The sequence below is a fragment of the Scyliorhinus canicula genome, chromosome 11, assembly GCF_902713615.1.
Source record: "Scyliorhinus canicula chromosome 11, sScyCan1.1, whole genome shotgun sequence".
In the NCBI taxonomy this organism is placed as follows: Eukaryota; Metazoa; Chordata; class Chondrichthyes; order Carcharhiniformes; family Scyliorhinidae; genus Scyliorhinus; species Scyliorhinus canicula.
Window position 1 is genome coordinate 11,555,121 of NC_052156.1, and position 25,634 is coordinate 11,580,754.

General features: G+C 48.9%; 1 protein-coding gene across 1 annotated transcript; it reads left to right on the top strand.

The window, feature by feature from the left end:
- Positions 1 to 3,822: 3,822 nt before the first annotated feature.
- LOC119973824 (cytokine-inducible SH2-containing protein-like) lies at positions 3,823 to 24,304 on the top strand. The gene is made up of 4 exons (XM_038812261.1): positions 3,823 to 3,962; positions 4,391 to 4,560; positions 21,404 to 21,645; positions 23,483 to 24,304. The coding sequence occupies exons 2-4, from the start codon at positions 4,541 to 4,543 to the stop codon at positions 23,962 to 23,964; spliced, it is 744 nt and encodes a 247-aa protein (XP_038668189.1). The 5' UTR covers positions 3,823 to 3,962; positions 4,391 to 4,540; the 3' UTR covers positions 23,965 to 24,304.
- The last annotated feature ends 1,330 nt before the right edge of the window (positions 24,305 to 25,634 follow it).

Sequence of the window (25,634 nt, forward strand, 5' to 3'; positions counted from 1 at the left end):
TCGCCCAGAGCCGAGGCCCAGGCCGGGGGGTGGGGGGGGGGGGGGGGGGGGGGGGGGGGTGAAGGAGGAAGAATGAGTCTACTTGCTTGGTCACCTCCAGCCCCTCATGACGAGCATCGAGAATAGGACCAGTGATCGGTGGGCCATACCGACACCTGGTTTTGAAGACAGGAAGTGTTGTGCACCATTGAATCTGATGCACCCAGCCTCCAAATCAAAATGACTAAAGCACGGCAGCCAATCAGTCGCGAACTCCTATCCCATCTCAGGGTAGCCATCTGAGATGGCCATTTGCGACAAGAAACATGGACGTTCGCAAAGCCCAATGGGAAATATGGATAATGTAAGGTTCAGGCAGGCACAGAGCTTGAATGTATTTTCATCAGCAGAGAATCCAGACAGCATCGAAACCCCCAACCGATTAGCATTTTGATGGCCCATCTCCGTAAGACAAAGGATTGATACTCAGGTAACGGATACAATCCCAGACATTTTGGCGCCACTCCCTTTACTCAGGAAGCATCAACAGCAAGGTCAATGATGGCTTAGGACACACCCAGCCATCAAGGCACCCGCCCCTTTATTGGCTCAGATTGAATTCAGTGATCGAGAACTGCCCAATTATTGGGTCCAAAGCTAAGGACCGCCCAAAAGAGCGCGAAACCCCCCCAAGGATAAAGAGAGACACTGCCATGTGTTCGGCCTCTCTTGGTCCTGGTGCTCCGGCAACGTCAATTGCAGCGCCACCAGAAGCAAGTTCAAGTTCAACGCTCGCTACCAGACGGATGAGCCCAGCTGATCAGCAGTTACTTCTCCAGACCCATTAGATCCAGATTCGAACAATGGCCACTGTTCCTCTGACCTAAGCCGGGTGCCTGAAGTTAAGTACAGGTTGTCATAATTGTTAGGTGTAGTTTAACTAGTAGTGTTTATGTTCCATGTGTAAGTTAATCTTGTGTGTAAATAAAGTACCATTGATCTTGAACTAACTAACTGGTTGTTTGACTCTTTGATCAATACCCGGTTGAAACTTGTGGCGGTATCATTTGATACCTGGCGACTCTGAGAGCAAATCATATTCATATTCATATAAAAGAAGAGCAACCTTATTGACGGCCATATTTATAGCAGGTAAAAAAGGCAACATCGGGGATGGGGCTCAGGGTTACTCCCCACCTGACGCCCACCTCCCTGAACCCATCAGGATAAACTACACACCATGCAGCAGGATTTTGATGACACAAAGGCAGCTTCTAACCAGGGACAGTGCTATCGCGACTGCAAGAACCCTCTCTTGTGCCACCACCGTTCTGCTAAAGGTACCCCACAGTCCTTCGAAGTGAGTTTGAACGACCTGCACCGCACAGCAGAAACTCTCAGCTAAGACAACCTCTTCGAAGGCGGCCATCATCCAATCCGCACCACAGCGCACCGCCAAGGCGAGAGCCCCCTCAGCGGAATTTGCGCTACTGCAAGCTGGGCTCCACCCCAGCCCACTGAATGCCACAAACAAACAAGGATTAACCGAACTGGCAGCAGGGTAGCATGGTGGTTAGCATAAATGCTTCACAGCTCCAGGGTCCCAGGTTCGATTCCCGGCTGGGTCACTGTCTGTGTGGAGTCTGCACGTCCTCTCCCTGTGTGCGTGGGTTTCCTCCGGGTGCTCCGGTTTCCTCCCACAGTCCAAAGATGTGCGGGTTAGGTGGATTGGCCATGCTAAATTGCCCGTAGTGTCCTTATAAAAGTAAGGTTAAGGGGGGTGGGGGGTTGTTGGGTTACGGGTATAGGGTGGATACATGGGTTTGAGTAGGGTGATCATGGCTCGGCACAACATTGAGGGCCGAAGGGCCTGTTCTGTGCTGTACTGTTCTATGTTCTATGGCTTCTTGATATACCTTCAATTCACCGAGAGGCAGAGAGAGCGAGTGAACATTAGGCTTTATTAATCATGAACTTGCCTAGCCAGAGTTGGTAGTACAGATGAATGCAACCCACAGGCGGCCAGCCTATATATGGCCCCGGTGAGGGCGGAGTCAGAGGTGGAGCCCTACCGGGGTTACAGTACAATACCTGGAAGCAGCTCTTATCGCCACTTCCAGGTCATAGGTCAGAAGTTACAGTATCAAACATGCATTAGGTGAATACATTCACCACACTTCTCTTTGTTGTTAAGTCAGCTCTGGTTTGTGTGTATGTTACAATCATTGAACAGCAGGTGCTGCCAGTTTTGTAGTTTGATCTTGAGATGAAAAGGGCTGCGGAGAGTGATGCTGTTTTTCCCCGGCAGAATGGAACAGTTGGACTGATCACAATGCCGCATGTGACTGGCATTGACTCCCCCACCACCCCATATGGTTTGTACATGTAACAACAATAATTTGTATTTATATAGCGCCTTTAATGTGATAAATCATCCTAAAATGCTTCGCTGGAGTGTTAGAGAGCGAAACCTGACACTGGGCCACATTAAACAGTGTTAGAGTACGCAGTTAAAAAACTTGGTCAAAGAGGTAGATTCTAGGGAGCACGTGTACCGAGGTACAGTGAAAGGTATTGTTCTGCGTACAGTCCTGATGGATTGTTGCGCAGCAGCGCTAACCACTGCGCCAGAGAGAAACAGAGTTAAGGCTGGGAGTCCAGTATGACCCTTCTACAGGACTCTGGCCATTATGGCATGGTGCCCGTTTGTGGGATCTTGCTCTGTATGTGTCAATTGGGTGGAAATGTGTTCCCACAGTGACCGCTCTCAGAAAGCACTTCATCGGGCGGCAAAGCACTTTGGGACGTGTGGTGATCGTGATTGGATTGGATTTGTTTATTGTCACGTGTACCGAGGTACAGTGAAAAGTATTTTTCTGCGAGCAGCTCAACAGATCATTAAGTACATGGGAAGAAACGGGAATAAAAGAAAATACATAATTGGACAACACAAGATATACAATGTAACTACATAAGCACTGGCATCGGGTGAAGCATACAGGGTGTAGTGTTAATGAGATCAGTCCATAAGAGGGTCATTTAGGAGTCTGGTGACAGTGGGGAAGAAGCTGTTTTTGAGTCGGTTCGTGCGTGTTCTCAGACTTCTGTATCTCCTGCCTGATGGAATAAGTTGGAAGAGTGAGTAAGCCGGGTGGGAGGGGCCTTTGATTATGCTGCCCGCTTTCCCCAGGCAGCGGGAGGTGTAGATGGAGTCAATGGATGGGAGGCAGGTTCGTGTGATGGACTGGGCGGTGTTCACAACTCTCAGAAGTTCCTTGCGGTCCTGGGCCGAGCAGTTGCCATACCAGGCTGTGATGCAGCCAGATCGGATGCTTTCTATGGTGCATCTGTAAAAGTTGGTAAGGGTTAATGTGGACATGCCGAATTTCTTATAGTTTCCTGAGGAAGCATAGGTGCTGTTGTGCTTTCTTGGTGGTAGCTTGACAGGCGCTACATGAATGCAAGTGGCTCTCATTTTTAAAAAATAGATTTCTGCTGTGGATTCTAACCAGCTGATTGGATTGACCGACAGGGTGGTGTGAATAGAAGACGAACTAGTAACCAAACCCCCCCAGCCCTCCAAAAAAAAGCCTCCCTCTCTTTGGAGACAACCCCCTTGGTTTAATCGCTGCTGTTTGTTCAGTTGGCTTGTTTGGAGAATGTGTGTTGGTCTGTTTGACACAGCCTGCCGTAACCAGGAAGAACAAATGCTTTGCCTCTTTTCCCCCACGCACGCCGATTGGCTCCTCTCTGTTTCTCTGGTATGACACACACAGCTAGATTCTTGGAAAGTTCCTGGAAATGTATCAAAGGCATTTCCGCCCTGACTTGTGACATATTCTTGGCCCAATGCCCAGCCAGAAGTGGGGCGTGGAGACAGTGAATGTAAAACGGGAGTTACAATGAATCCAGGCACAGAAGATAGCGCACACACACACACACACACACACACACAAAAACCTCAAAGACCCAATCCCCTGCAGGTAATAGCGCGCAGGATTGAGGTGTTTTGCTAATCTCCCCATGCTTTATTCTCTGTGTGTGTGTGTGTGTGGTGCTTAAAGTTGCTGGCGTGTAGCAATTCTAGGAATTCCCATTCTTGGAATTAGTATTATTGGGGTAACTAAGTGGCAATTTCCTCCCCCTCGCTATTTCTACTAGCTCACTCTCGCCCACCAGCCAGTCTGCTTCAACCCTTTGAGCTTGCTGCATCTCAGGCCTGGGAATCTCTACACTGTTTCCACAGAGGGTTCAGAAAGAAGGGTGGCAGACAAATGTAGCTGGGGTTTTTTTTCCACAAGTTTTTTTTATTTCTAGGCTGGGGGCTGCTGTTTAATTATTTATTCTCAGACTGTACTCTGCCTTTTTTTGTTTCTCTCTCTCTCCATCTCTTTGCAAACCCCACGTTCAGTCGTAAGATCGAAACAGTCGTGTGGGCAATTCAAAGACCGTGAGCCTGAAAACTTTGGAGAAGATCGAAGCCTTCTGGAAAATCCCACCAGTTCCCCATTGGATTTCGAACGAAGGCAGTTGCACTACCAGCGTCCACAGGGTTTTTGACATGCTGCTCTGTTTACAGGGGTGAGTAGAAGATTCACTGTAAAACAAACAGAAACACCAATCGTTTCACTGTCTCATTCTGTCAGGTTGAAGTTGTAGGAATCTTGTTTTTTTAAAAAATAGGGACACCGTGTTCTGGCTCAGTGTTTGCGAGAGGGTTTATACTGTACTCGTCCATATCTTGCTGTTTAATGTCCCAAAAGGCAAAAGAGTTAAATCTCCTGTGATCCAGAGGATTCGTAAACTCTTTAATGGTCAAGGAGAGATTGTAAAAACACGGAGCTTTGTGCTTGTGTTTGAGTCTTTAAAAAAACTATTGCAATGAGCAAATGGGAGACTGTGTTAGAGGAGTTTAATTAGACTGGGTAGGGGGGGTTAATTAGACTGGGTAGGGGGGGTTAATTAGACTGGGTGAGGGGTGTTTAATTAGACTGGGTATGGGGGGTTTAATTAGACTGGGTATGGGGGGTTTAATTAGACTGGGTATGGGGGGTTAATTAGACTGGGTGAGGGACGTTTAATTAGACTGGGTGAGGGATGTTTAATTAGACTGGGTGAGGGGGGTTTAATTAGACTGGGTGAGGGGGTTTAATTAGACTGGGTGAGAGGGGTTAATTAGACTGGGTGAGGGGGGTTTAATTAGACTGGGTGAGGGGGTTTAATTAGACTGGGTGAGAGGGGTTAATTAGACTGGGTGAGGGGGTTTAATTAGACTGGGTGAGAGGGGTTAATTAGACTGGGTGAGGGGGTTTAATTAGACTGGGTGAGGGGGTTTAATTAGACTGGGTGAGAGGGGTTAATTAGACTGGGTGAGGGGGGTTTAATTAGACTGGGTGAGGGGGTTAATTAGACTGGGTGAGGGGGGTTAATTAGACTGGGTGAGGGGGGTTTAATTAGACTGGATGAGGGGGGTTTAATTAGACTGGGTATGGGGGTTTAATTAGACTGGGTGAGGGGGGTTTAATTAGACTGGGTGAGGGGGGTTTAATTAGACTGGGTGAGGGGGGTTTAATTAGACTGGGTAAGGGGGGTTTAATTAGACTGGGTATGGGGAGTTTAATTAGACTGGGTATGGGGGTTTAATTAGACTGGATGAGGGGGGTTTAATTAGACTGGGTATGGGGGTTAATTAGACTGGGTATGGGGGTTAATTAGACTGGGTGAGGGATGTTTAATTAGACTGGGTGAAAGGGGTTTAATTAGACTGGGTGAGGGATGTTTAATTAGACTGGGTATGGGGGTTTAGTTAGACTGGGTATGGGGGGTTAATTAGACTGGGTAAGAGCGTTAATTAGACTGGGTGAGGGGGGTTTAATTAGACTGGGTGAGGGGGGTTTAATTAGACTGGGTGAGGGGGGTTTAATTAGACTGGGTGAGGGGGGTTTAATTAGACTGGGTGAGGGGGGTTTAATTAGACTGGGTGTGGGGGGTTTAATTAGACTGGGTATGGGGGGTTTAATTAGACTGGGTATGGGGGGTTAATTGGACTGGGTGAGGGGGGTTAATTAGACTGGGTGAGGGGGGTTTAATTAGACTGGGTGAGGGGGGTTTAATTAGACTGGGTGAGGGGGGTTTAATTAGACTGGGTGAGGGGGGTTTAATTAGACTGGGTGAGGGGGGTTTAATTAGACTGGGTAAGGGGGGTTTAATTAGACTGGGTATGGGGAGTTTAATTAGACTGGGTATGGGGGTTTAATTAGACTGGGTAAGGGGGGTTTAATTAGACTGGGTATGGGGGGTTAATTAGACTGGGTAAGAGGGTTAATTAGACTGGGTAAGAGGGTTAATTAGACTGGGTATGGGGGGTTTAATTAGACTGGGTGAGGGGGGTTTAATTAGACTGGGTGAGGGGGGTTTAATTAGACTGGGTGAGGGGGGTTTAATTAGACTGTGTGACGGTGTTTAATTAGACTGGGTATGGGGGGTTTAATTAGACTGGGTGAGGGGGTTTAATTAGACTGGGTGAGAGGGGTTAATTAGACTGGGTGAGGGGGTTTAGACTGGGTGAGGGATTAATTAGACTGGGTATGGGGGGTTTTATTAGACTGGGTGAAAGGGGTTTAATTAGACTGGGTATGGGGGGTTTAATTAGACTGGGTGAGGGGGTTAATTAGACTGGGTATGGGGGGTTTAATTAGACTGGGTGAAAGGGGTTTAATTAGACTGGGTGAGGGGGGGTTAATTAAACTGGGTATGGGGGGTTTAATTAGACTGGGTGAGGGGGGTTAATTAGACTGGGTGAGAGGGGTTAATTAGACTGGGTGAGAGGGGTTAATTAGACTGGGTGAGAGGGTTTTATTAGACTGGGTGAGGGATGTTTAATTAGACTGGGTGAGGGGGTTAATTAGACTGGGTGAGGGGTTTAATTTGACTAGGTGAGGGGTTTAATTTGACTGGGTGAGGGGGGTTAATTAGACTGGGTGAGGGGTTTAATTAGACTGGGTGAGGGGTTTAATTAGACTGGGTATGGGGGGTTAATTAGACTGGGTGAGGGGGTTTAATTAGACTGGGTGAGGGGGGTTAATTAGACTGGGTGAGGGGTTTAATTAGACTGGGTGAGGGGGGTTTAATTAGACTGGGTGAGGGGGGTTAATTAGACTGGGTGAGGGGTGTTTAATTAGACTGGGTGAGGGGGGTTAATTACACTGGGTGAGAGGGGTTTAATTAGACTGAATGAAATGAAATGAAATGAATGAAATGAAAATCGCTTATTGTCACGAGTAGGCTTCAATGAAGTTACTGTGAAAAGCCCCTAGTCGCCACATTCCGGCGCCTGTCCAGGGAGGCTGGTACGGGAATCGAACCGTGCTGCTGGCCTGCTTTTAAAAGCCAGCGATTTAGCCTGGTGAGCTAAACCAGCCCCTCTGGGTGAGGGGTGTTTAATTAGACTGGGTATGGGGGGTTAATTAGACTGGGTGAGGGTGTTTAATTAGACTGGGTGAGGGGGTTAATTAGACTGGGTGAGAGGGTTTAATTAGACTGGGTGAGGGGGGTTAATTAGACTGGGTGAGGGGGTTAATTAGACTGGGTGAGGGGGTTAATTAGACTGGGTGAGGGGTGTTTAATTAGACTGGGTGAGGGGTGTTTAATTAGACTGGGTAGGGTGGTTAATTAGACTGTGTGAGGGGTGTTTAATTAGACTGTGTGAGGGGGGTTAATTAGACTGGGTAGGGGGGTTAATTAGACTGGGTGAGAGGGTTTAATTAGACTGGGTGAAAGGGGTTTAATTAGACTGGGTGAAAGGGGTTTAATTAGACTGGGTGAAAAGGGTTTAATTAGACTGGGTGAGGGGGGTTAATTAGACTGGGTGAGGGGTGTTTAATTAGACTGGGTGAGAGGGTTTAATTAGACTGGGTGAGGGGGGTTAATTAGACTGGGTGAGGGGGGTTAATTAGACTGGGTGAGGGGGGGTTAATTAGACTGGGTGAAAGGGGTTTAATTAGACTGGGTGAAAAGGGTTTAATTAGACTGGGTGAGGGGGGTTAATTAGACTGGGTGAGGGGGGTTTAATTAGACTGGGTGAGGGGGGTTAATTAGACTGGGTGAAAGGGGTTTAATTAGACTGGGTGAAAGGGGTTTAATTAGACTGGGTGAGGGGGGTTAATTAGACTGGGTGAGGGGGGTTAATTAGACTGGGTGAGGGGGATTTAATTAGACTGGGTGAGAGGGTTTAATTAGACTGGTCGAGGGGGGTTAATTAGACTGGGTATGGGGGGTTAATTAGACTGGTCGAGGGGGGGTTTAATCCCAACTGTCTTTGTTTTATTTTTAAATATAAATAACCATCGTCTATTCTGATTCGGTTAATTGTGAGTCTTGGCAATGGTGGGGCAGGCACTCCGGGGGAAAACACAGCCTTTAAAAAAAAAACCTTCCAAACTAAGTTACGTTGAAAGTGAGAATTGAAATGAGTCAATTTTATCCTTTTTTTTATGTTTTTGTTTTCCGAATGCGGGGTGGGGACATTTCAGATCAGTCTTCCTTCCTCGTTTTTTTTGTCCCTCTGGGGATCCAATAATGGGAACTGTTTTGGAGTTGGAGCAGGAAAGGTTTGCCCCATGTTGAACTGTGATGGCAGTGGGTTTGTGAGGATTGGGCTTTGGGAATTAACATCTCTCCTCGTTCCGGATGGTTCCCATCCCCGAGCTTTTAAACAGAAAGCCTGAATTGGATTGGGGCAGCAAGTGAATTAATCACTGGGCGACTGGCCGGAGATGTGATTTGTTTCCTGTTGACTGTGTGGCTGCCACTCAGCTGTAAGCAGCTGGCAATAGGACACAGCCGGGAGAGACATTGTGAAGGGTTGTTTTTGCAAGTCCCGCGCTCTTCGAATTAACCCTTCAACTATGTCTGATCTCCTCGGGTTGTCTTTTTAACCCCGGCCCCTTCAGGGAAATGAGTCATCAACCGTCACAGCAGGTTACTGTGTAAACTGGATGAGTGAGTGCAAAGTGGAAATTTCCAGCATCTCTATCTATCTGTGATCGTCTGTGGGTGGAGCAAGTTCAACATGTTTTTGAGGACGAGAGTGAGCATGTTGGATGCCCTTGTTGTCACTGTTGAGGAATGCCCTTTCACTTGTCTCTACTTGCTGTTCGTACAGGAGACAATCTAACCAGCCTTGAGTGTGTCATAAATTGTGATTATTGTTTTGTCTGAATTGAAGAGGGAACTGGGAGGAATTGTGGATTCACCTCCCAGTTTGCAGTCTGCTTCACACAGTGAGGGAAATGCATGTTGTCAAAGATACCAGCTTCAGACTGCTGTTAGACAACAGGCGCGGAGACAAAGCTGGACATTGGAGGTGCGCGGCCTCCTTAGTTTCAGTTTGTCCACCCTCGAGCAGCAGCACAGTGGTTAGCACTGTTGCTTCACAGCTCCAGGTCACAGGTTCGATTCCCGGCTTGGGTCACTGCCTGTGCGGAGTCTGCGCGTTCTCCCCGTGCCTGCGTGGGTTTCCTCCGGGTGCTCCGGTTTCCTCCCACCGGTCCCGGAAGACGTGCTTGTTGGGTGAACTGGACATTCTGAATTCTCCCTCCGTGTACCTTTTAGGGAAGGAAATCTGCCGTCCTTACCCGACCTGGACTACATGTGACTCAGAGCTGAAATGGTCTAGCTAATCACTCAGTTCTAGGGCAGTTAGGAATGGGCGATAAATGCTGGCCCAGCCAGTTGCGCCCACATCCCATAAATGAGTTTTTTAAAAAAACACTTGGACTTGGGCTGAATGGCCTGTTTCTGTCCCATAGCCTATGTAAACATATCTCCAGGAATGGATACAGGGAAGTGGTGGATGGGGAGGGAAGGGATGAATCGAGTCAAAGTGAGAGCTGGAAACAAGTTGATGAAATGTTGCAGGTCAGTCCAGGGCAGGAATGGCAATGATCCATTCATCAATGTACTGTGAAAGACATGAATAGGACCAGCACAAATAACCTTCCACGTGACCCAGACAAAGACAGGAATAGCTTGGGGGTACCCATGGCAACACCCTTTATTCAGAGGAAGTGAGTGGAGTTCAAGGCGAAATATAAACAGAAAATGCTGGAGAAACCTCAGGAGGCCTGGCCTAATCTGTGGAGCATGAGAGAGTCAAATGTTTCGGGTCATTCAAACTCTTTCTTTTTGTGTCTTTAACCGACCGCCTGTTTTTACCATCATCATCTGTTTCGTCATTTAAATTCTCCTCCCTCCCACCCTTTCACACAGTCTCCCTGAGGTTATTGCTCCCCAGGTCCCTGCTTTCCCCGTCTGTGTGCATGCTAGACCTTTAATTTATTCCAGTTCTGATGAAGGTCATTAGAAACGCGAGCTCTCAGCTTCTCTCTCCAAAGATGCTGCTTGCTCACTCCCTTCTGCTTTCATTGCAGATTGTCAGAACACTTTTTTCTATTAAAAAAATCTCGTGCTCTTCTCCCTTATTACCCCATAGTCCTCTCTCCCAGCCAAACCCTCTGCCTTATCTGCTCATGGTCACATAGCTGTTTGTGGGAGCTTGCTGTGCACTCATTGGTTGCTGTGTTTCCCACATTACAACACCACATCCGAATGTAATTAATTGGTTATGAGGCACTTTGGGACAGCAGGAGGGCATGAAAGGTGCTATATAAATGCAAGTCTTTCTTTCCAACTCTCTCCTCCTCTCTCCATAAGTCAGAAGCTTCTAAGGTTAAAGGGAATATAATTCACAACCACCAGTTAAGGTTAAAAAGTATATATTTTTGAAAAATGGATTGGCTCCCATTCGAATGCAATCAAGGTAAGAGGCAGGATTCTCCGGGCAGCCAACTGTGTTTTCCGGTGCGCCCCCGCCGGATTCTCCGTTCCCGCAACTGGCCAATGGGGTTTCCCATTGTGGGCACCCCGCTGACGGTGGGCCGGAGGAGCCCGTCGATGGAGAATTCCGCTGGTGCAAATTCCTGCAACAGAATTCCTAGAATTCCTACAGGAGGCCAATTGGCCCATCGAGTCTGCACTGACCTTCTGAAAGAGCATTCTACCTGGACCCACTCCCCCACCGTAGCCCCACCTCACCTGCACATCTTTGGACTGTGGGAGGAAACCGGAGTACCCGGAGGAAACCCACGCAGACACGGGGAGAACGTGCAGACTCCGCACAGGAAGTCACCCAAGGCCGGGTCTCTCCCGCTGTGCCACCTTAGTTCAATGCCTCATCAGAAAGACAGCACCTCCGACTGTGCAGCTCTCCCCTCAGTGCTATATTGGAAGATCAGATCAGAGTTTGTGCTGCAGACTCTGGAGAAGGATGAGGAACCCATGACCTTCTCACTCGAAGGGGAAAGGATTACCCAGTTAGTCATGGTTGAACTTCATGCGATATGGACTTCATGTGCTGCATGCTGTCCCTCTGGGAGCCATCGCCCTGTGTTGCTGTGCTATCCTTGGCGCACCGTAATAACAGACCTCTCCCTCACACTAGTATTAATGCCTGTTACGTCAGTGAAGGATCCTGTTCTCCGTTTCCGTCCACTCACCAGAGGACCGCGGTTGGAGGCTTATGATCCAAAACCTCCTCAGTTGAAATGAGGCATCATTTAAAAATAAACAGGTAATGGTGGCACGGTAGCACAAGTGGATAGCACTGTGGCTGCACAGCGCCAGGGTCCCAGGTTCGATTCCCCGCTGGGCCACTGTCTGTGTGGAATCTGCACGTTCTCCCCAGGTCTGCGTGGGTTTCCTCCCACACTCCTTCCATCTAACCTGCACGTCTTTGGGATCGCACAGCCATTCGGCCCATCGGGTCTGCACCGATCCACTTAAGCCCTCACTTCCACCATAACCCAATAAACCCTCCTAACCTTTTTGGTCACTAAGGGCAATTTATCATGGGAAGTGAGGGCTTAAGTGGGCCGGTGCAGATTCAATGGGCCGAATGGCCTCCTTCTGCACTGTAGGTTCTATGTTTTTTTTTTTACATGAGCGTTACTAGCAGCCAGTAATAAACATGGCGGCATCTTTACCCACAGTGCCATTGGAAATGAGCATGTTCTGTAATCCTCAAGGTGCCAATCATTCCTTCAAAATCTTTCAAAACCTGAAGACATGCTTGAAAGAATGTACAGCCAATAAACCACTGACGTGGGTTTGAATGTAATGCTTGGATTCATTGGTGTTGAACATTCCAACAATGGAACCAGCCAAGCAAGCTTGTGTGTTTTTCATTGGCTGCAAACTCCTGTTTCCTCCAAATGGCTGAACAGAAAGCATCCGTGGATTTGAATTCAAAACAGTTTCTTGAACGCGAGGGAAACAGACAAAAGACGACATCAAAAATTTATGGCGTTCGCCTGAGAGAAAACTTGGGGTGGGAGGGGTGAGAAATGATCACTCAGCTCATCCAAACAGCCCGTTAACTCTTCTGCCGTCTCCTCTTCGCACTGGGCAGCACGGTTAGCACTATGGCTTCACAGCGCCTGGATCCTGGGTTGGATTCCCGGCTTGGGTCACTGCCTGTGCGGAGTCTGCACATTCTCCCCCTGTCTGCGTGGGTTCCCTCCGGGTGCTCTGGTTTCCACCCACAAACCCCAAAAGACGTGCTGTTAGGTAATTCTAAATTCTCCCTCTGTGTACCCGAACAGGCGCCGGAATGTGGCGACTAGGTGCTTTTCACAGTAACTTCATTGCAGTGTTAATGTAAGCCTACTTGTGAGAATAAAGATTATTATTTATTATCTTTCCTGGCCACATGCGTACCAAAGGGATTCACAGTCAGCAGCATGTCTCAAATGTCTCAACTAATTGGCTAGTTTACAAGTTGCGGGTGTCAACTGGTGGTGAGATTGAGAAACCAACGTTCAAGCCCAATCGTACTGATCTGATCAGATATGGATGGAATCTTTCTGCGCACAACTAGTATTGGTGGATTCTGAACATAGAATCCTGCCTGTCGATCACTGTCGACTCTGACAGGTTGAATCTCGGACGTTCTCTGCGCACATTGTCTCCTGGAACGGTGTTTGGAAAACATTATTTATGAAATAAGAACTTGATTTGTGCACTGGCATTTCTCAAAGTGTCCTTTACTACTTCAGTCTAAATTGTCTGACCTGAGATCTGTTGCATGTTAACAACAATTTACATTAATATAGCACCTTTCAGGTAATAGAACGTCCCAGGGTCCTTCACTGGACCGTCTCAAGGCAAAATCTGACAAGGGGCCGCATGAGGAGTTATTAAGGCCGTTGATCAACAGATTCATCAAAGAGAGAGATTTTCAAGAGCATCTTAAAGGAGAAGAGAGAGAGAAGTGGAGAAATTTAGCGAGGGAATTCCAGATCTTTTAGTCTTGCCAGCTGAAGGCCAGCCACTAATGAGGGAGTGATGAAATCATTGATGTACAAAAGGCCGGAATGAGAGGAGCTGGGAGGGTTGTGTGACTGGAGGAGATTACAGGAATAGGGAGAGGCGAGGCAATGGAGGGATTAGAAAATAAAGCATGTGAATTTTGACATCAACATGTTGCTTAACCAGTTGAAGGTTGGAATCATTTCTGGAATCCAACCATCTGTTTGATTTATAGAACAAATATATTCTTATTGAACAGGTTTTGAATATATAAATACATATCAAATAAACAACTCCCTCCCCCCCCCCCATAGCTTTTGACAGTGACCAGTTCCTTGAAATACATGACAAATGGCTCCCATCGGACCTCTCAACGTGTATTTAATTCTCTCAAGGTACAAAATCTCCATGGTGTCCCCCAGCCACGCCGAGGGACTGGGTGGAGAAACTGACCTCCACTCCAACAGAACCCACCAGCGAGGCGAAGGCTAAGACATCGGCCCCCGCGCCCGCCTGCAGCTCTGGCACGTCCCACGTCCCGAAACTGGCCTCGAGCAGACCAGCCTCCAATTCCCTTTGTAGATCGGCAACATGGTGCTGAAGAAATAACCCCTAAAGCTCGCTAGCTTAGGACATGCCCAGAACATGTGTACATGATTCACTGGGCCCCTCCCACACCGCTCACACCTATCTTCTACCCCCTCAAACACTGGACTCATCCTAGCCCTTGTGAAATGTTCCCGATGCACCACCTTTAGTTGGATGAGCCCGTGCCTTGCACATGGCGAGGTGGCATTCACCCTCCACAGGGTTTCACACCATGCCCCCTCCTCCACTTTCCCCCCCTAGTTCTTTGTCCCACTTGGCCTTAATCCCCTCCAATGTTGCTGGGTCCTCCGGCAGAATCCTCCCATAGGAAATACTCCCTACTTCTACCTCCACCAATGACTGTACCCTCTCCGCCAGCTACGACAGCGGCCCCGGCAAAGTCGGAAAAATCTTCCCATAAAATTCCCAGCCTGCAAGCATCTGAACCCCTCCGACTGCGCTAACCCGTAATTCCTCCAGACTCGCAAACCGTTCCTCCAGGAATAAATCCGCCATTACTGTCGCCCCCTTCTCCTCCCGACGTCTAAACCTGGCATCCAATCCATCCGGTTCAAACATGTGACTGTCCCTAATCGGAGTTACCTTCGACCCCCCCCCCCCCCCACCTGAAAATGCTGCCGCAACTGCCTCCATATTTTTAATATGGCCACCACAACCGAATTGCCTGAAATGTTCCCTGTCCCAAGATGGCACCGGAGCGTGGCAACTCTCTGCGAGCTCGCCCGAACAGATCCACTTTTTACTTACCTTACAATCGTTCTAATCCGTTAAAATTTAATTCTAAGAGTAACATTATTACTACAATAAAATTTAATTCTAAGAGTAACATTATTACTACATTGTGTACCTTGTGTTGCCCTATTATGTTTTTTCTTTTATTTTTCTTTTCACGTGCTTAATGATCTGTTGAGCTGCTCGCAGAAAAATACTTTTCACTGTACCTTGGTACACGTGACAATAAACAAAATCCAATCCAATCCTGTGCAAACAGCAGCAGAGCCGTCACTAACGTTCACAGCCCTGTCCCCCGGCATGGCCTCGCCTCCATCCTCGCCCAGCCCAGACTGCTTTGCGATCCCTGCACCCAACCTAACTCCTTCCCCGTGTTTGCCGCCCGGTAATAGTACATCAGGTTCGGCAGCGCCAAACCCCCAGACTTCCAGTCCCTCAGTAGGACCCTTTACCGAATGCTCCCCCCAGGACACAGTCACTGAAATACACTGTGTTGTAAAGTAGGAAACACAGCTGCCAATTTGCACACACCAATATCCCATAAACAGAATTGCGACGAAGATCCGGTGATCTGCTTTAGCAACGTGGGCTGCTTGGTAAACCTCTGAAATGCTGGCAAAGTGGGATCATTCATACAAATCTAAGGGGTTGTCGTGTTATTCACCCTGGGGTAACACGGACTGCAACTGGATGCAGTTGTACTGGAAAGCCGACACCAAACTTAGACGTTGGTTCAATATGATTTATTGAACTTCTGTAACATTGCACACAGCTGGCTGTGGGTTGACACTCGACTACTCTTAAGTGTGCTAACTCTAACTAACTAGACCAGACTAGCTCTGAGCCACGTGTAGAAGGTGCGAACTGATACATACACCCTGACTGTCACTACAGTTGTCACCAGTGGAAAGAGGCGGAGTGCTGATGCCTCGTGTGTTTTATAATGGGAGACCACCCACTAGTGTTCTGCCTGGTGATTGGTTGTGTTCTGTCCTGTGTGTTGATTGGCTGTACTGGGTGTCTGTCACTGCCTGTCTGTATCTTATTATGTGCACGAGTGCATATCATGGCAGGGGCCAGATCGGACTTGCTTGAAAGGTCCGTAGACCTCTGGTGGGAATTTCCAGTCTCGGAGTGAGCCCGACCTGAACGTCCCGTCCATTTAATGTACTGACTTGAGCGAACGTTGGCTTTCTGGCCGGCACATAAATGCAGCAAAATAAGTTGAAGAAATATCCTGATCGAGTTCTGTTTGGCAAGGCAGCAGCCCCTCAAACTGAGATGACGAAGAGCCGGTTGATGAATGAAATGATAATAGTCAGCGATTTTGGTTTTTTTAAAAATGTAGCTGTGGAAAGTTACAAAGAAGCTGTCCCCGAAGCCGGTGACAAATGGAAAAAATGAATCCTCCATGTGTGAAATTGAAACAGAATAGTAACAAAAATATCTTAAACCGCAGAAAATAGATAGAATGCTTAATTTTTAATCACGATAAAGAATCAAATCAGCCCTGCTTATAAATCTACTTTAAAACAGTTACGCTTTGCAAGAGCAAAGATTTATGCCATCCCTTTTTAGATCATAGGTTAGGCCCCATCCAGAGAACTATATCCACATCTGGGCACCACCCTTGAAGAAGGAGGTCAAGGCCTTGGAGAGGGGGAAGGAGATATTTTACTAGCGTGGTGCCAGCCATGAGGACGTGGGCGTTGCTTGTTGGCCCAAGTATTTATTGCCCCCTGAGAAGGTGGTGGTGAGCGACAGTGAAGGAACGGCTGATAGGTTTCCAAGTCAGGATGGTGAGCAGCTTGGAGGTAAACGTGCAGGCGGTGGTTTTCCCATGTGTCTGCTGCCCCAGTCTTTCTAGGTGGTAGAGGCAGGGGTTTGGGAGGTGCTTTCAAAGGCCTCTTGGTGAGTTTCTAAGGGGTGAGTTAGCATGACTAATCTGCTTAACCTGCACATCTTTGGACTGTGGGAGAAAACCGGAGCACCCGGTGGAAACCCACGCAAACACGGGGAGAACATGCAGATTCCGCACAGACAGTGACCCAGAGTCGAATTGAACTAGGTCGCTGGCGTTGTGAGGAAGCAGTGCTAACCACTGTGCCATCCTGTCGGCGCATTTGTTTACACGTTACGTCCACCACTTAGTCCCCAACTGTATTATCTATCAAAATGAGCTCCAGCCTTCCTAAAGCCTCACTTAGTTAGGATACTAGGAACAGGGGGAGCTATTTTAGCCCCTTGGAACCTGGTCCATCATTCATTCATTCATTGTCCTCAATACTCTTTCCTGGCTCTGTGAGGCGACAGTGCTAACCACTGTGCCACCCCTCAGTTTCTCTAGTACTCACACCAACCATATTCGTCAAATGATTTGAGATGAGGTAGCTGAGAGATCAAGGAAACGTCTTTACTCTCCCGTCTTTTTCGGCAGCTCGACCCTCTCCCTTAGCACCTCCAGACTGGCGAACCCTTCCTCCAAATACAAATCCCTCACCTTGACTAGCCCCACTTCCCTCCACCTCCTGTATACACTATCCATCCCCCCCCCCCCCCCCCGGTCAAACCCATGATTCTCGCACAGTGGCATTAGCACCGACATCCCTTCCACCCTAAAATGCCTCCTCAGCTGATTCCATATCTTCACCGTGGACTGCACCACTGGGCTCCCTGAATACCTACTCGGAGCCATTGGCAATGCTGCCGTCACCATAGTCCTCAAACTGGGATCCCTCCTCCATCCTAACCCACTCTACCCCTTCTCCTTCCCACCGCCGCTGCACCTTGACCACATTCGCCACCCAATAATAATGAAGCACGTTTGGCAACGCCAACCCCCCCTGCTGCCTCTGCCTCTGTAGCAGGGTCCTCCCCACCCTCGGCACCTCCCCCGCCCATACAAAGTCAGAGATGATTGTGTCCACTTTCCGAAAAAGGCCTTTGGTATAAAGATCAGGAGAGCCTGAAAGATAAACAAGAACCTCGGCAGAATATTCATTTTCCCCACTTGGACCCTCCCTGCCAACGTTAAGTGCAGTGTATCCCACCTCTTAAGATCCTCCCTGGCTTCCTCCACCAGCTTCGTTAAGTTCCATTTATGGAGCCCCGTCCATTCCCTCGCTACCTGAATCCCCAAGTACCTAAACCTATCCCTCGCTACAGCAAATGGCATCCCCCCCCTAAATTATCCCGCTGTGCCAGCTCATTCACCGGGAATACCTCGCTTTTCCCGACATTCAGCTTGTACCCCGAGAACCCTCCAAACCTCCCCAACAGGCCCATAATCCTTCCCATACTCTCCAACAGATATGAAACATACAGCAAGAGGTCATCGGCATAGAGCGACACCCAATGCTCCCTCTGTCCCCTCATTATCCCCTGCCACTCTGCCGACCCCGAGAGCCATCGCCAATGGCTCTATGGCCAGCGCAAACAGCAGCGGCGACAGTGGGCACCCCTGCCTCGTACCCCTGTGTAAGTCAAAGCTTTGTGAGCTCATATCATTCGTTCTCGCTCTTGGTGCCACATTCAGCAACCGCACCCATGCCATAAATCTCGGCCCAAACACAAACCTTCCCAAAACTTCGAACCAGTACCGCACTCCACCCGATCAAATGCTTTCTCCGCGTCCACGGACACCACCACCTCCGGTATCAGAGCTCTCGACAGATTCATCACCACATTCAACAGCCGCTTTATATTACCCGCGAGCTGCCTGCCCTTCACGAAGCCTGTTTGATCTTCTGCAACCACCCCCGGGACACAATCCTCCCTCCTCCCCGCCAACAACTTAGCCAATACTTTCACATCCGTGTTCAATAATGATATGGGTCTATACGACCCACAATCCACCGGATCCTTCCCTTTTTTGGGGATTAGTGTGATTACTGCCTGCTTCATCGTCTCCGGCAACTCCCCCTTCTCCAATGCTTCATTAAACTCCCCCAACAGATGTGGTGCCAGGTCTGCCGCAAATTCCTTATCAAATTCTGCCGGGTACCCATCTGGCCCAGGGGCCTTCCCCGTCTTCATACCCCTGACACTGTCCAGTGCCTCCCTCAGCCCCAGGGGCTCCTCCAGCACCTGCCTCTATGCCTCCTCCACCTGGGGAAATTCCAGCTCGTCTAGAAACCACCCCATGTCCCCCTCCTCTCCTCCTGGGTCTACCTCATAAAGTCTCTGGTAATACTCTCTAAATGCCTCATTTATCTTCCCCTGGCTCTGACACCACATCCCCAGCCCCAGTCTGGATCTTCAATATTTCCCTGGACGCAGCCTGTCTCAGCAGCTGGAGCGCCAGCATGTGGCTCGCCTTCTCCCCATTCTCGTGTTGCACCCCTCTTGCCCTACGCAGTTGCCCTACCGCCCTCCCCGTTGTCAGCCTGTCAAATTGCCCCTGCAACTTTTTCCTCCTCAGCAATCCCTCCACAGTGGACACCCTCGAATATTCCCTGTCCACCTCCACTATCTCACTCACTAGACGGTCATGTTCCGCCCTCCTTTCCTTATTCGTACTAACTGTAAATGAGATGATTTCTCCCCGGACCACTGCCTTCAGTGCTTCCCAAAAAATGCCCGCCGACACCTCCCCATTCTGATTGAACTCCACATAATCCCTAATCGCCAACCGCACCTTATCACAAAAACCTCCATCCGCCAACAACCCCGAGTCAAACCTCCACCCCGGCCTCTGCTTTCGTCCCGTATTGAACCGAATATCCAGCCAGTGGGGTGCATGGTCCGAGATAACTATCCCCACATACTCTGCCCCCTTCACCCCAACCAAAATCCCCCGACTCACTACAAAGCAATCAATCCTCGAGCACACCTTATAGACGTGTGAAAAGATGGATACTCCCTTCTCCCTGGATTCTGAAAGCGCCATGGATCCACCATACCCATCCTCTCCATAAACCTTTCCCCCCCCCCCCCCCCCCCCTACCCATTCGTACCCTACCCATCGACCTGGGGCTCGATCTATCCACCCTCGGCTCCAGGACACAGTTAAAATCTCCTCCCATAATCAACTGGTACGTGGCCAAATCCGGGATTGCTGCCTGCAACCCCCTTATAAAACCCACATCATCCCAATTTGGGGCATACACACTTACCAACACTACCGGTGCCCCTTCCAATACCCCACTCACAATCACATATCTCCCACCTGGATCCCTCACCTCCTTCGCACTCATGAATCCCATTTTTTGCTCATTAAAATCGCCACACCCCTCGATTTCAAATCAAACCCCGAGTGAAAAACCTGCCCGACCCACCCCTTCCTTAACCTAACCTGGTCCTTCACTCGGAGGTGTGTCTCCTGCAAAAAGACAACCCCCGCTGTCAAGCTCCCGAGGTGCGCGAACACCCGCAACCTTTTAACCGGCCCATTCAGCCCCCGGACGTCCCACTTTACCAACCTTACCGGAGGATTGCATCTCCAATCCCCTCTACCGTCCGTCCTGCCAATCCCCCAATCCCTACACCCACTTTAAACATGCTTCCGACCATTACATAGTGCCAGCACCCCGGTTCCCAAGCATTGTCCACTCAGTTCTCCCCCAGTTTATGCTCCTTAATGAAGTCTTCGGCCGCTTCTGGGGTCTCGAAATAATACTCCCGGCCTTCGAACGTCACCCATAATTACGCCGGGTAGAGCACCCCAAACCTGATCTGCTGCCGGTACAGCACCGCCTTCGCCTTGTTGAAACCTGCCCACCGTTTTGTCAACTTGGTTCCAAAGTCCTGATAAATCCGGACGTTATTTCCCTCCCAGTCGCAGCTACGCTTCTCCCTGGCCCACCGTAGAATTTTCTTTCTTCACAAATTCATGGAGTCTCACGATCACCACCCGCGGTGGCTCCCCAGCTCTAGGCTTTTGCCTCAGAGACCTATGCGCTCGGTCCACTTCAGGTGCCTTATCCAGCACCCCTTCTGCCACCAGTCCTGCCAGCATCCTCGAGACGTACCTTGTGGCCCTCGCACCTTCCACTCCTTCAGGCTGGCCCACTGTTCGCAGGTTCTGCCTTCTCGAGGTATTCTCCTGCTCCTCCACCTTTGCCCTCAGCGTTTTACAAAGGTCTCCTAGGAGCCCCACCTCCGCCTCCATAGCCACCACACGATCGCTGTGGTCTGAGATCACTCCTTTAATCTCCCGAATCTGTGACCCCTGCACCTCCAAACACCTCTCCATCCGCTCCAAAGTACTCTTCAGGGGTGCCACAGCTTCTACAATGGCCGTTGCTTGATCCTCACTCATTTCTTTCCTCTGTTTATGGAATTCCTCCTTGATAAAAGTCATCCGTTCCTGTATCTGGGGCCTTGCAGCTTGCCCCTCCCCCACCTGCATGCTGGAAGTGACTGTATGTGAAGCACAAGACTGTTTCAACTTTCCAGCCAAACCTCTCACTGTTTTCTGCCGGGTCCAGTGATCAGAAGACATACCATTCCAGGGGTAAACTACTCCTCTAACATTCACCTACACCTTTTCATCAAAATTCCACCCGGATTTGGGTAAAAGGGACCTTTTCTGTGACTTTGAACAGGAACAGCCCTTTATGTGACCAATCACTCCATGGTCACAAGCGGAAGTCGATAAAACTTATTTTACTGTCATCACAGCAGCGCTGATGTCGATATTGTGTGGAGTGATGTCTCGTATGTGGCTTCTCGTATTAAAGACTTGGTATTAAAGTTCTCCTTTACTCCCTATTGTTAGACCTTTACTGACTCAACCAGGAACTGGAAATATCCCTCTGACACGAGCAACAGCCGACGTAATCGTGTTCAAGGGAACACGGGAGAACCAGACCACGAGGAACGTGTTCCTTATGACTTTTCAGGAGGAGAATTCTTCGCTGGTGCCGGTAAATCAGCAAAATCGGGAAGCTGCGGAAAAGCGGGACCCTGAAGCGGATATGCAATGCATCACCACCACACTCCGGCAATTGGAACTGTCAGGTGAGAGCGTACGCCACAGCTGTCCCCCTTTACTCCACAAGTATTGATCCAGTCCCCTTTTGAAAGCTGTTATTCAATCTGCTTCCACCACACATCCAGGCACTGGATTCCAGATCATAACGACTCAATGTGTCAAAAGAATTCTCCTCGGGCAGCACGATGGCCCAGTGGTTAGCACTGCTGCATACGGCGCTGAGGACCCGGGGTTCGATCCCGGCCCCGGGTCACTGTTTGTGTGGGGTTTGCACATTCTCCCCGTGTCTGCGTGGGTCTCACTCCCACAACCCCAAGTTGTGCAGGGTAGGTGGATTGGCCGCGCTAAATTGCCCCTTAATTGGGGAAAAAAAATAATTGGGTACTCTAAATTTATAAAAAATAACAATTCTCCTCCCCTTCCCTCAGCATTTATGGCCAAGTGTCTTAAATCTGTGCCCTCTGGCTCTGCTGCCAATTTAGTTTCTACGTGTCTGCTCCACTAAAACCCTTCACCATTTTGTACACCTCTATTAAATTTCTCCTTAACCTTCTCCCCTCTCGGGAGCGCAGCGCCAGCTTCTCTAGGTTTCCCTCACATCACCGACTTTCCTGCCATCATTTTCCCGTAACTTTCCTCTCCCAAGGCCACAATGTCCTTCCCAAAGTGCGGTGTTGAAGAAATGTTGGTGACCGTGACGGTGGTGGACTGTGTGGGGGGGGGGGAAAAAAAACTTGAAATCGGTCCTCATTGTGATCGTTCAAGTATTCTCAGACCTGGGAAAGTGCTGAGTGAAGTTGACTGTCTCCCATCCAGTGTTCCCGAGACCCAAACTCTGAGAGCGCTGCACGCCGTTCCTGTCTCCGCCTTCCCATTGCAGTATTGGGAATCTCCAATATCTTCCAGATTGTGCTTCCTCTCACGATGCGGTTGCCGAACTGTGAGGCCCATCCTGTTGTGTTTTCTGAGGTCTGAATGCGGCTTTTATCCGGGTTTACAACTCTGCACAAACAGAAATGAAATGAAATGAAAATCGCTTATTGTCACGAGTAGGCTTCAATGAAGTTACTGTGAAAAGCCCCTAGTCACCACATTCCGGCACCTGTTCGGGGAGGCTGTTACGGGAATCGAACCGTGCTGCTGGCCTGCCTTGGTCTGCTTTAAAAGCCAGCGATTTAGCCCAGTGTGCTAAACAGGCTTTAAGGGCATAAATTCCAGGCAGCGGGGGGCCCCCGGGCACGTCCCAAATGACTATGTGAGATTGCCTTTCCCCAACATGAACAGATTGGGCCTCTGTCCTCTGGGTTAGAAGGTGAGGAGTGGCCTGATCAAGGTGTTTACAAACTATCAAAGGTTTAGTGAGGTAGAAGTGGAGAAGGTGTTTCCATTTGCAGCCGAGACCTAGACTCGGGGACATTGATAGTCGGCAATACATACACTCTTCACCCGGAGAGTGATTAGAATGTCGAGCTCTCAACAGCAAGATGTTAATAATTTAAAGGCAAAAGTATAAAAATGAAAGCATTTAAGGGGAAGTTGGATAAGTACGTGAAGACCGGGGGGGGGGGGGGGGGGGGGGGGGGGTGAATATGGAGATAAGATGATTGGGTTAGATGGAGGCAAGTGTGAGGAGCTTGTGTGGAACAGCATAAACCAGAGGAGCTGAATGGCCTATTTTTGTGCAATACATTTGATGCCAGCTCCTCCGCATAGCTCTTCTCTTAGGTTTGCTCTTGGGCCATTTTGTTGTGATTAAAGGCACTATATAAATGCAAGCAGTTGCTGTGTAAAATGGCGGGGGTGACTGAATTTGCCAACAAAGCCTAAAAGGGAGATTTAAAAAATTTATTTTTTGAACTACAGGATGGTACTGGGGTCCCCTCACAGCCAGTGAGGCCAAGCAAGAACTGAACAAGATGCCGGAAGGTACGTTCCTCATTCGGGACAGCTCGCACCCCTGCTACCTGCTGACCCTCTCCGTGAAGACGAACCGGGGTCCCACTAATGTCCGTATAGAGTACAGCAATGGCAAGTTCTGCCTGGACTCTTACTACTTGGCAAAGCCCAGGATCCTGGCCTTCAGCGAGGTTCTCAGTCTCATCCAGCATTACGTCAGCTCGTGCATCGTGGACCGGTACGACAAGGTGGCAGACACGGCGGACCTGCCGCCCAAGGACACCGCCATCCACCTGAAACTCATCAAGCCCCTTCACCGAAAGGACTCCTTCCCCTCTCTTCAGCACTTGTGCCGATTAACGGTTAACCGGATAACACATCAAGTGGACAAGCTCCCTCTGCCGAAAAGCGTCCAGGGGTATTTAGAAGAATACCCTTTCCTCCTCTGAGAGGGGGTCATTTTTGTTTGAGGGGTGGGGCGGGATGATGATGATGATGATGATGATGAAGAGTCGGCTGAGGCAATTTTGAGGGGCATATCTCTTGGCTGAGCGATGGCCGCTCAGAGGGGCTTCTGAACATGTTGAGATGGACACGGGAGATTCCGCACACTTATGTTTGATGTGTTCTGCACAATCGAATGGACTTGTTGCTTCATTGTGCTGGAGCAGGGTCTGCGGACAGTTTTGACAAACTAAAATGTGAACAAAGTAAATAACTATAGAGGCAGACTGGAAACGTTTTTCGATGAATAACCACGACATAACACAGATCTGCAAAAAAAAAAAACAACTCTACAGCCCTTGTATTATTGAATGCACTTTGGACATTTTTTAGAGTTACCTGTTTTTGTTTTTTAACAAAAAAGACCAAAAATATAAAATATTTTCTAATAAAGTATTATGTAACTTTACAATTTGACTATGAGAGGAGTGTTCACTGTAGAAGTAAGCTTCTGAACGATCCCCATTGTGCAGGAGGAGAATGAATTTGACATCCCAATCTGATCGGGTATGATCTTGCTGAATGGTGCAACAGGCTCGAGGGGCCACATGGTCACCTCCTGCTCCTAATGAATGAACGGATGCTTTGAAGAGGGTTTCACCGTTCAACAGCCCGCAGATGGTGGGTTGGGAGAAGGACAACAGGTTTGTCTAAAGATTGGGGTTGTTCTTCTGAGAGGGCGTTGGACTCAAAATCACAAAGGGGTTTGACAGAGGAAATGACAAGAAACCTTCCAGTGACATGTGGATTGGTAGCTAAATGACGCAGATTTAAGTTTAGATAGATAGAGAAATACAGAACAGGCCCTTCGGCCCACGATGTTGCGCCGAACTTTTGTCCTAGGTTAATCATAGAATTTTGGACAATTTTCATGGCCAATCCACCCAACCTGCGCATCTTTGGACTGTGGGAGGAAACCGGAGTACCCGGAGGAAACCCACGCAGTCACGGGGACGATGTGCAGACTCCACACAGACAGCGACCCAAGTCGAAATCGAACTTGGGACCCTGGAGCTGTGAAGCAATTGTGCTATCCACAATGCTACCATGCTGCCCTTAAGAAGTTAACCTACACTCCATTATTCTACCCTAATCCATGTACCTATCCAATAGCCGCTTGAAGGTCTCTAACTGTTCCGACTCAACTACTTCCACAGGCAGTGCATTCCATGCCCCCACTACTCTCTGGGTAAAGAACCTACCTCTGACATCCCCTCTATATCTTCCACCATTTATCTTAAATTTATGTCCCCTTGTAATGGTGTGTTCCACCCGGGGAAAAAGTCTCTGACTGTCTACTCTATCTATTCCCCTAATGATCTTATAAACCTCTATCAAGTCGCCCCTCATCCTTCTCCGTTCTAATGAGAAAAGGCCTAGCACCCTCAACCTTTCCTCGTATGACCTACTCTCCATTCCAGGCAACATCCTGGTAAATCTCCTTTGCACCTTTTCCAAAGCTTCCACATCCTTCCTAAAATGAGGTGACCAGAACTGCACACAGTACTCCAAATGTGGCCTTTCCAAGGTTTTGTACAGCTGCATCATCACCTCACGGCTCTTAAATTCAATCCCTCTGCTAATGAACGCTAGCACACCATAGGCCTTCTTCACA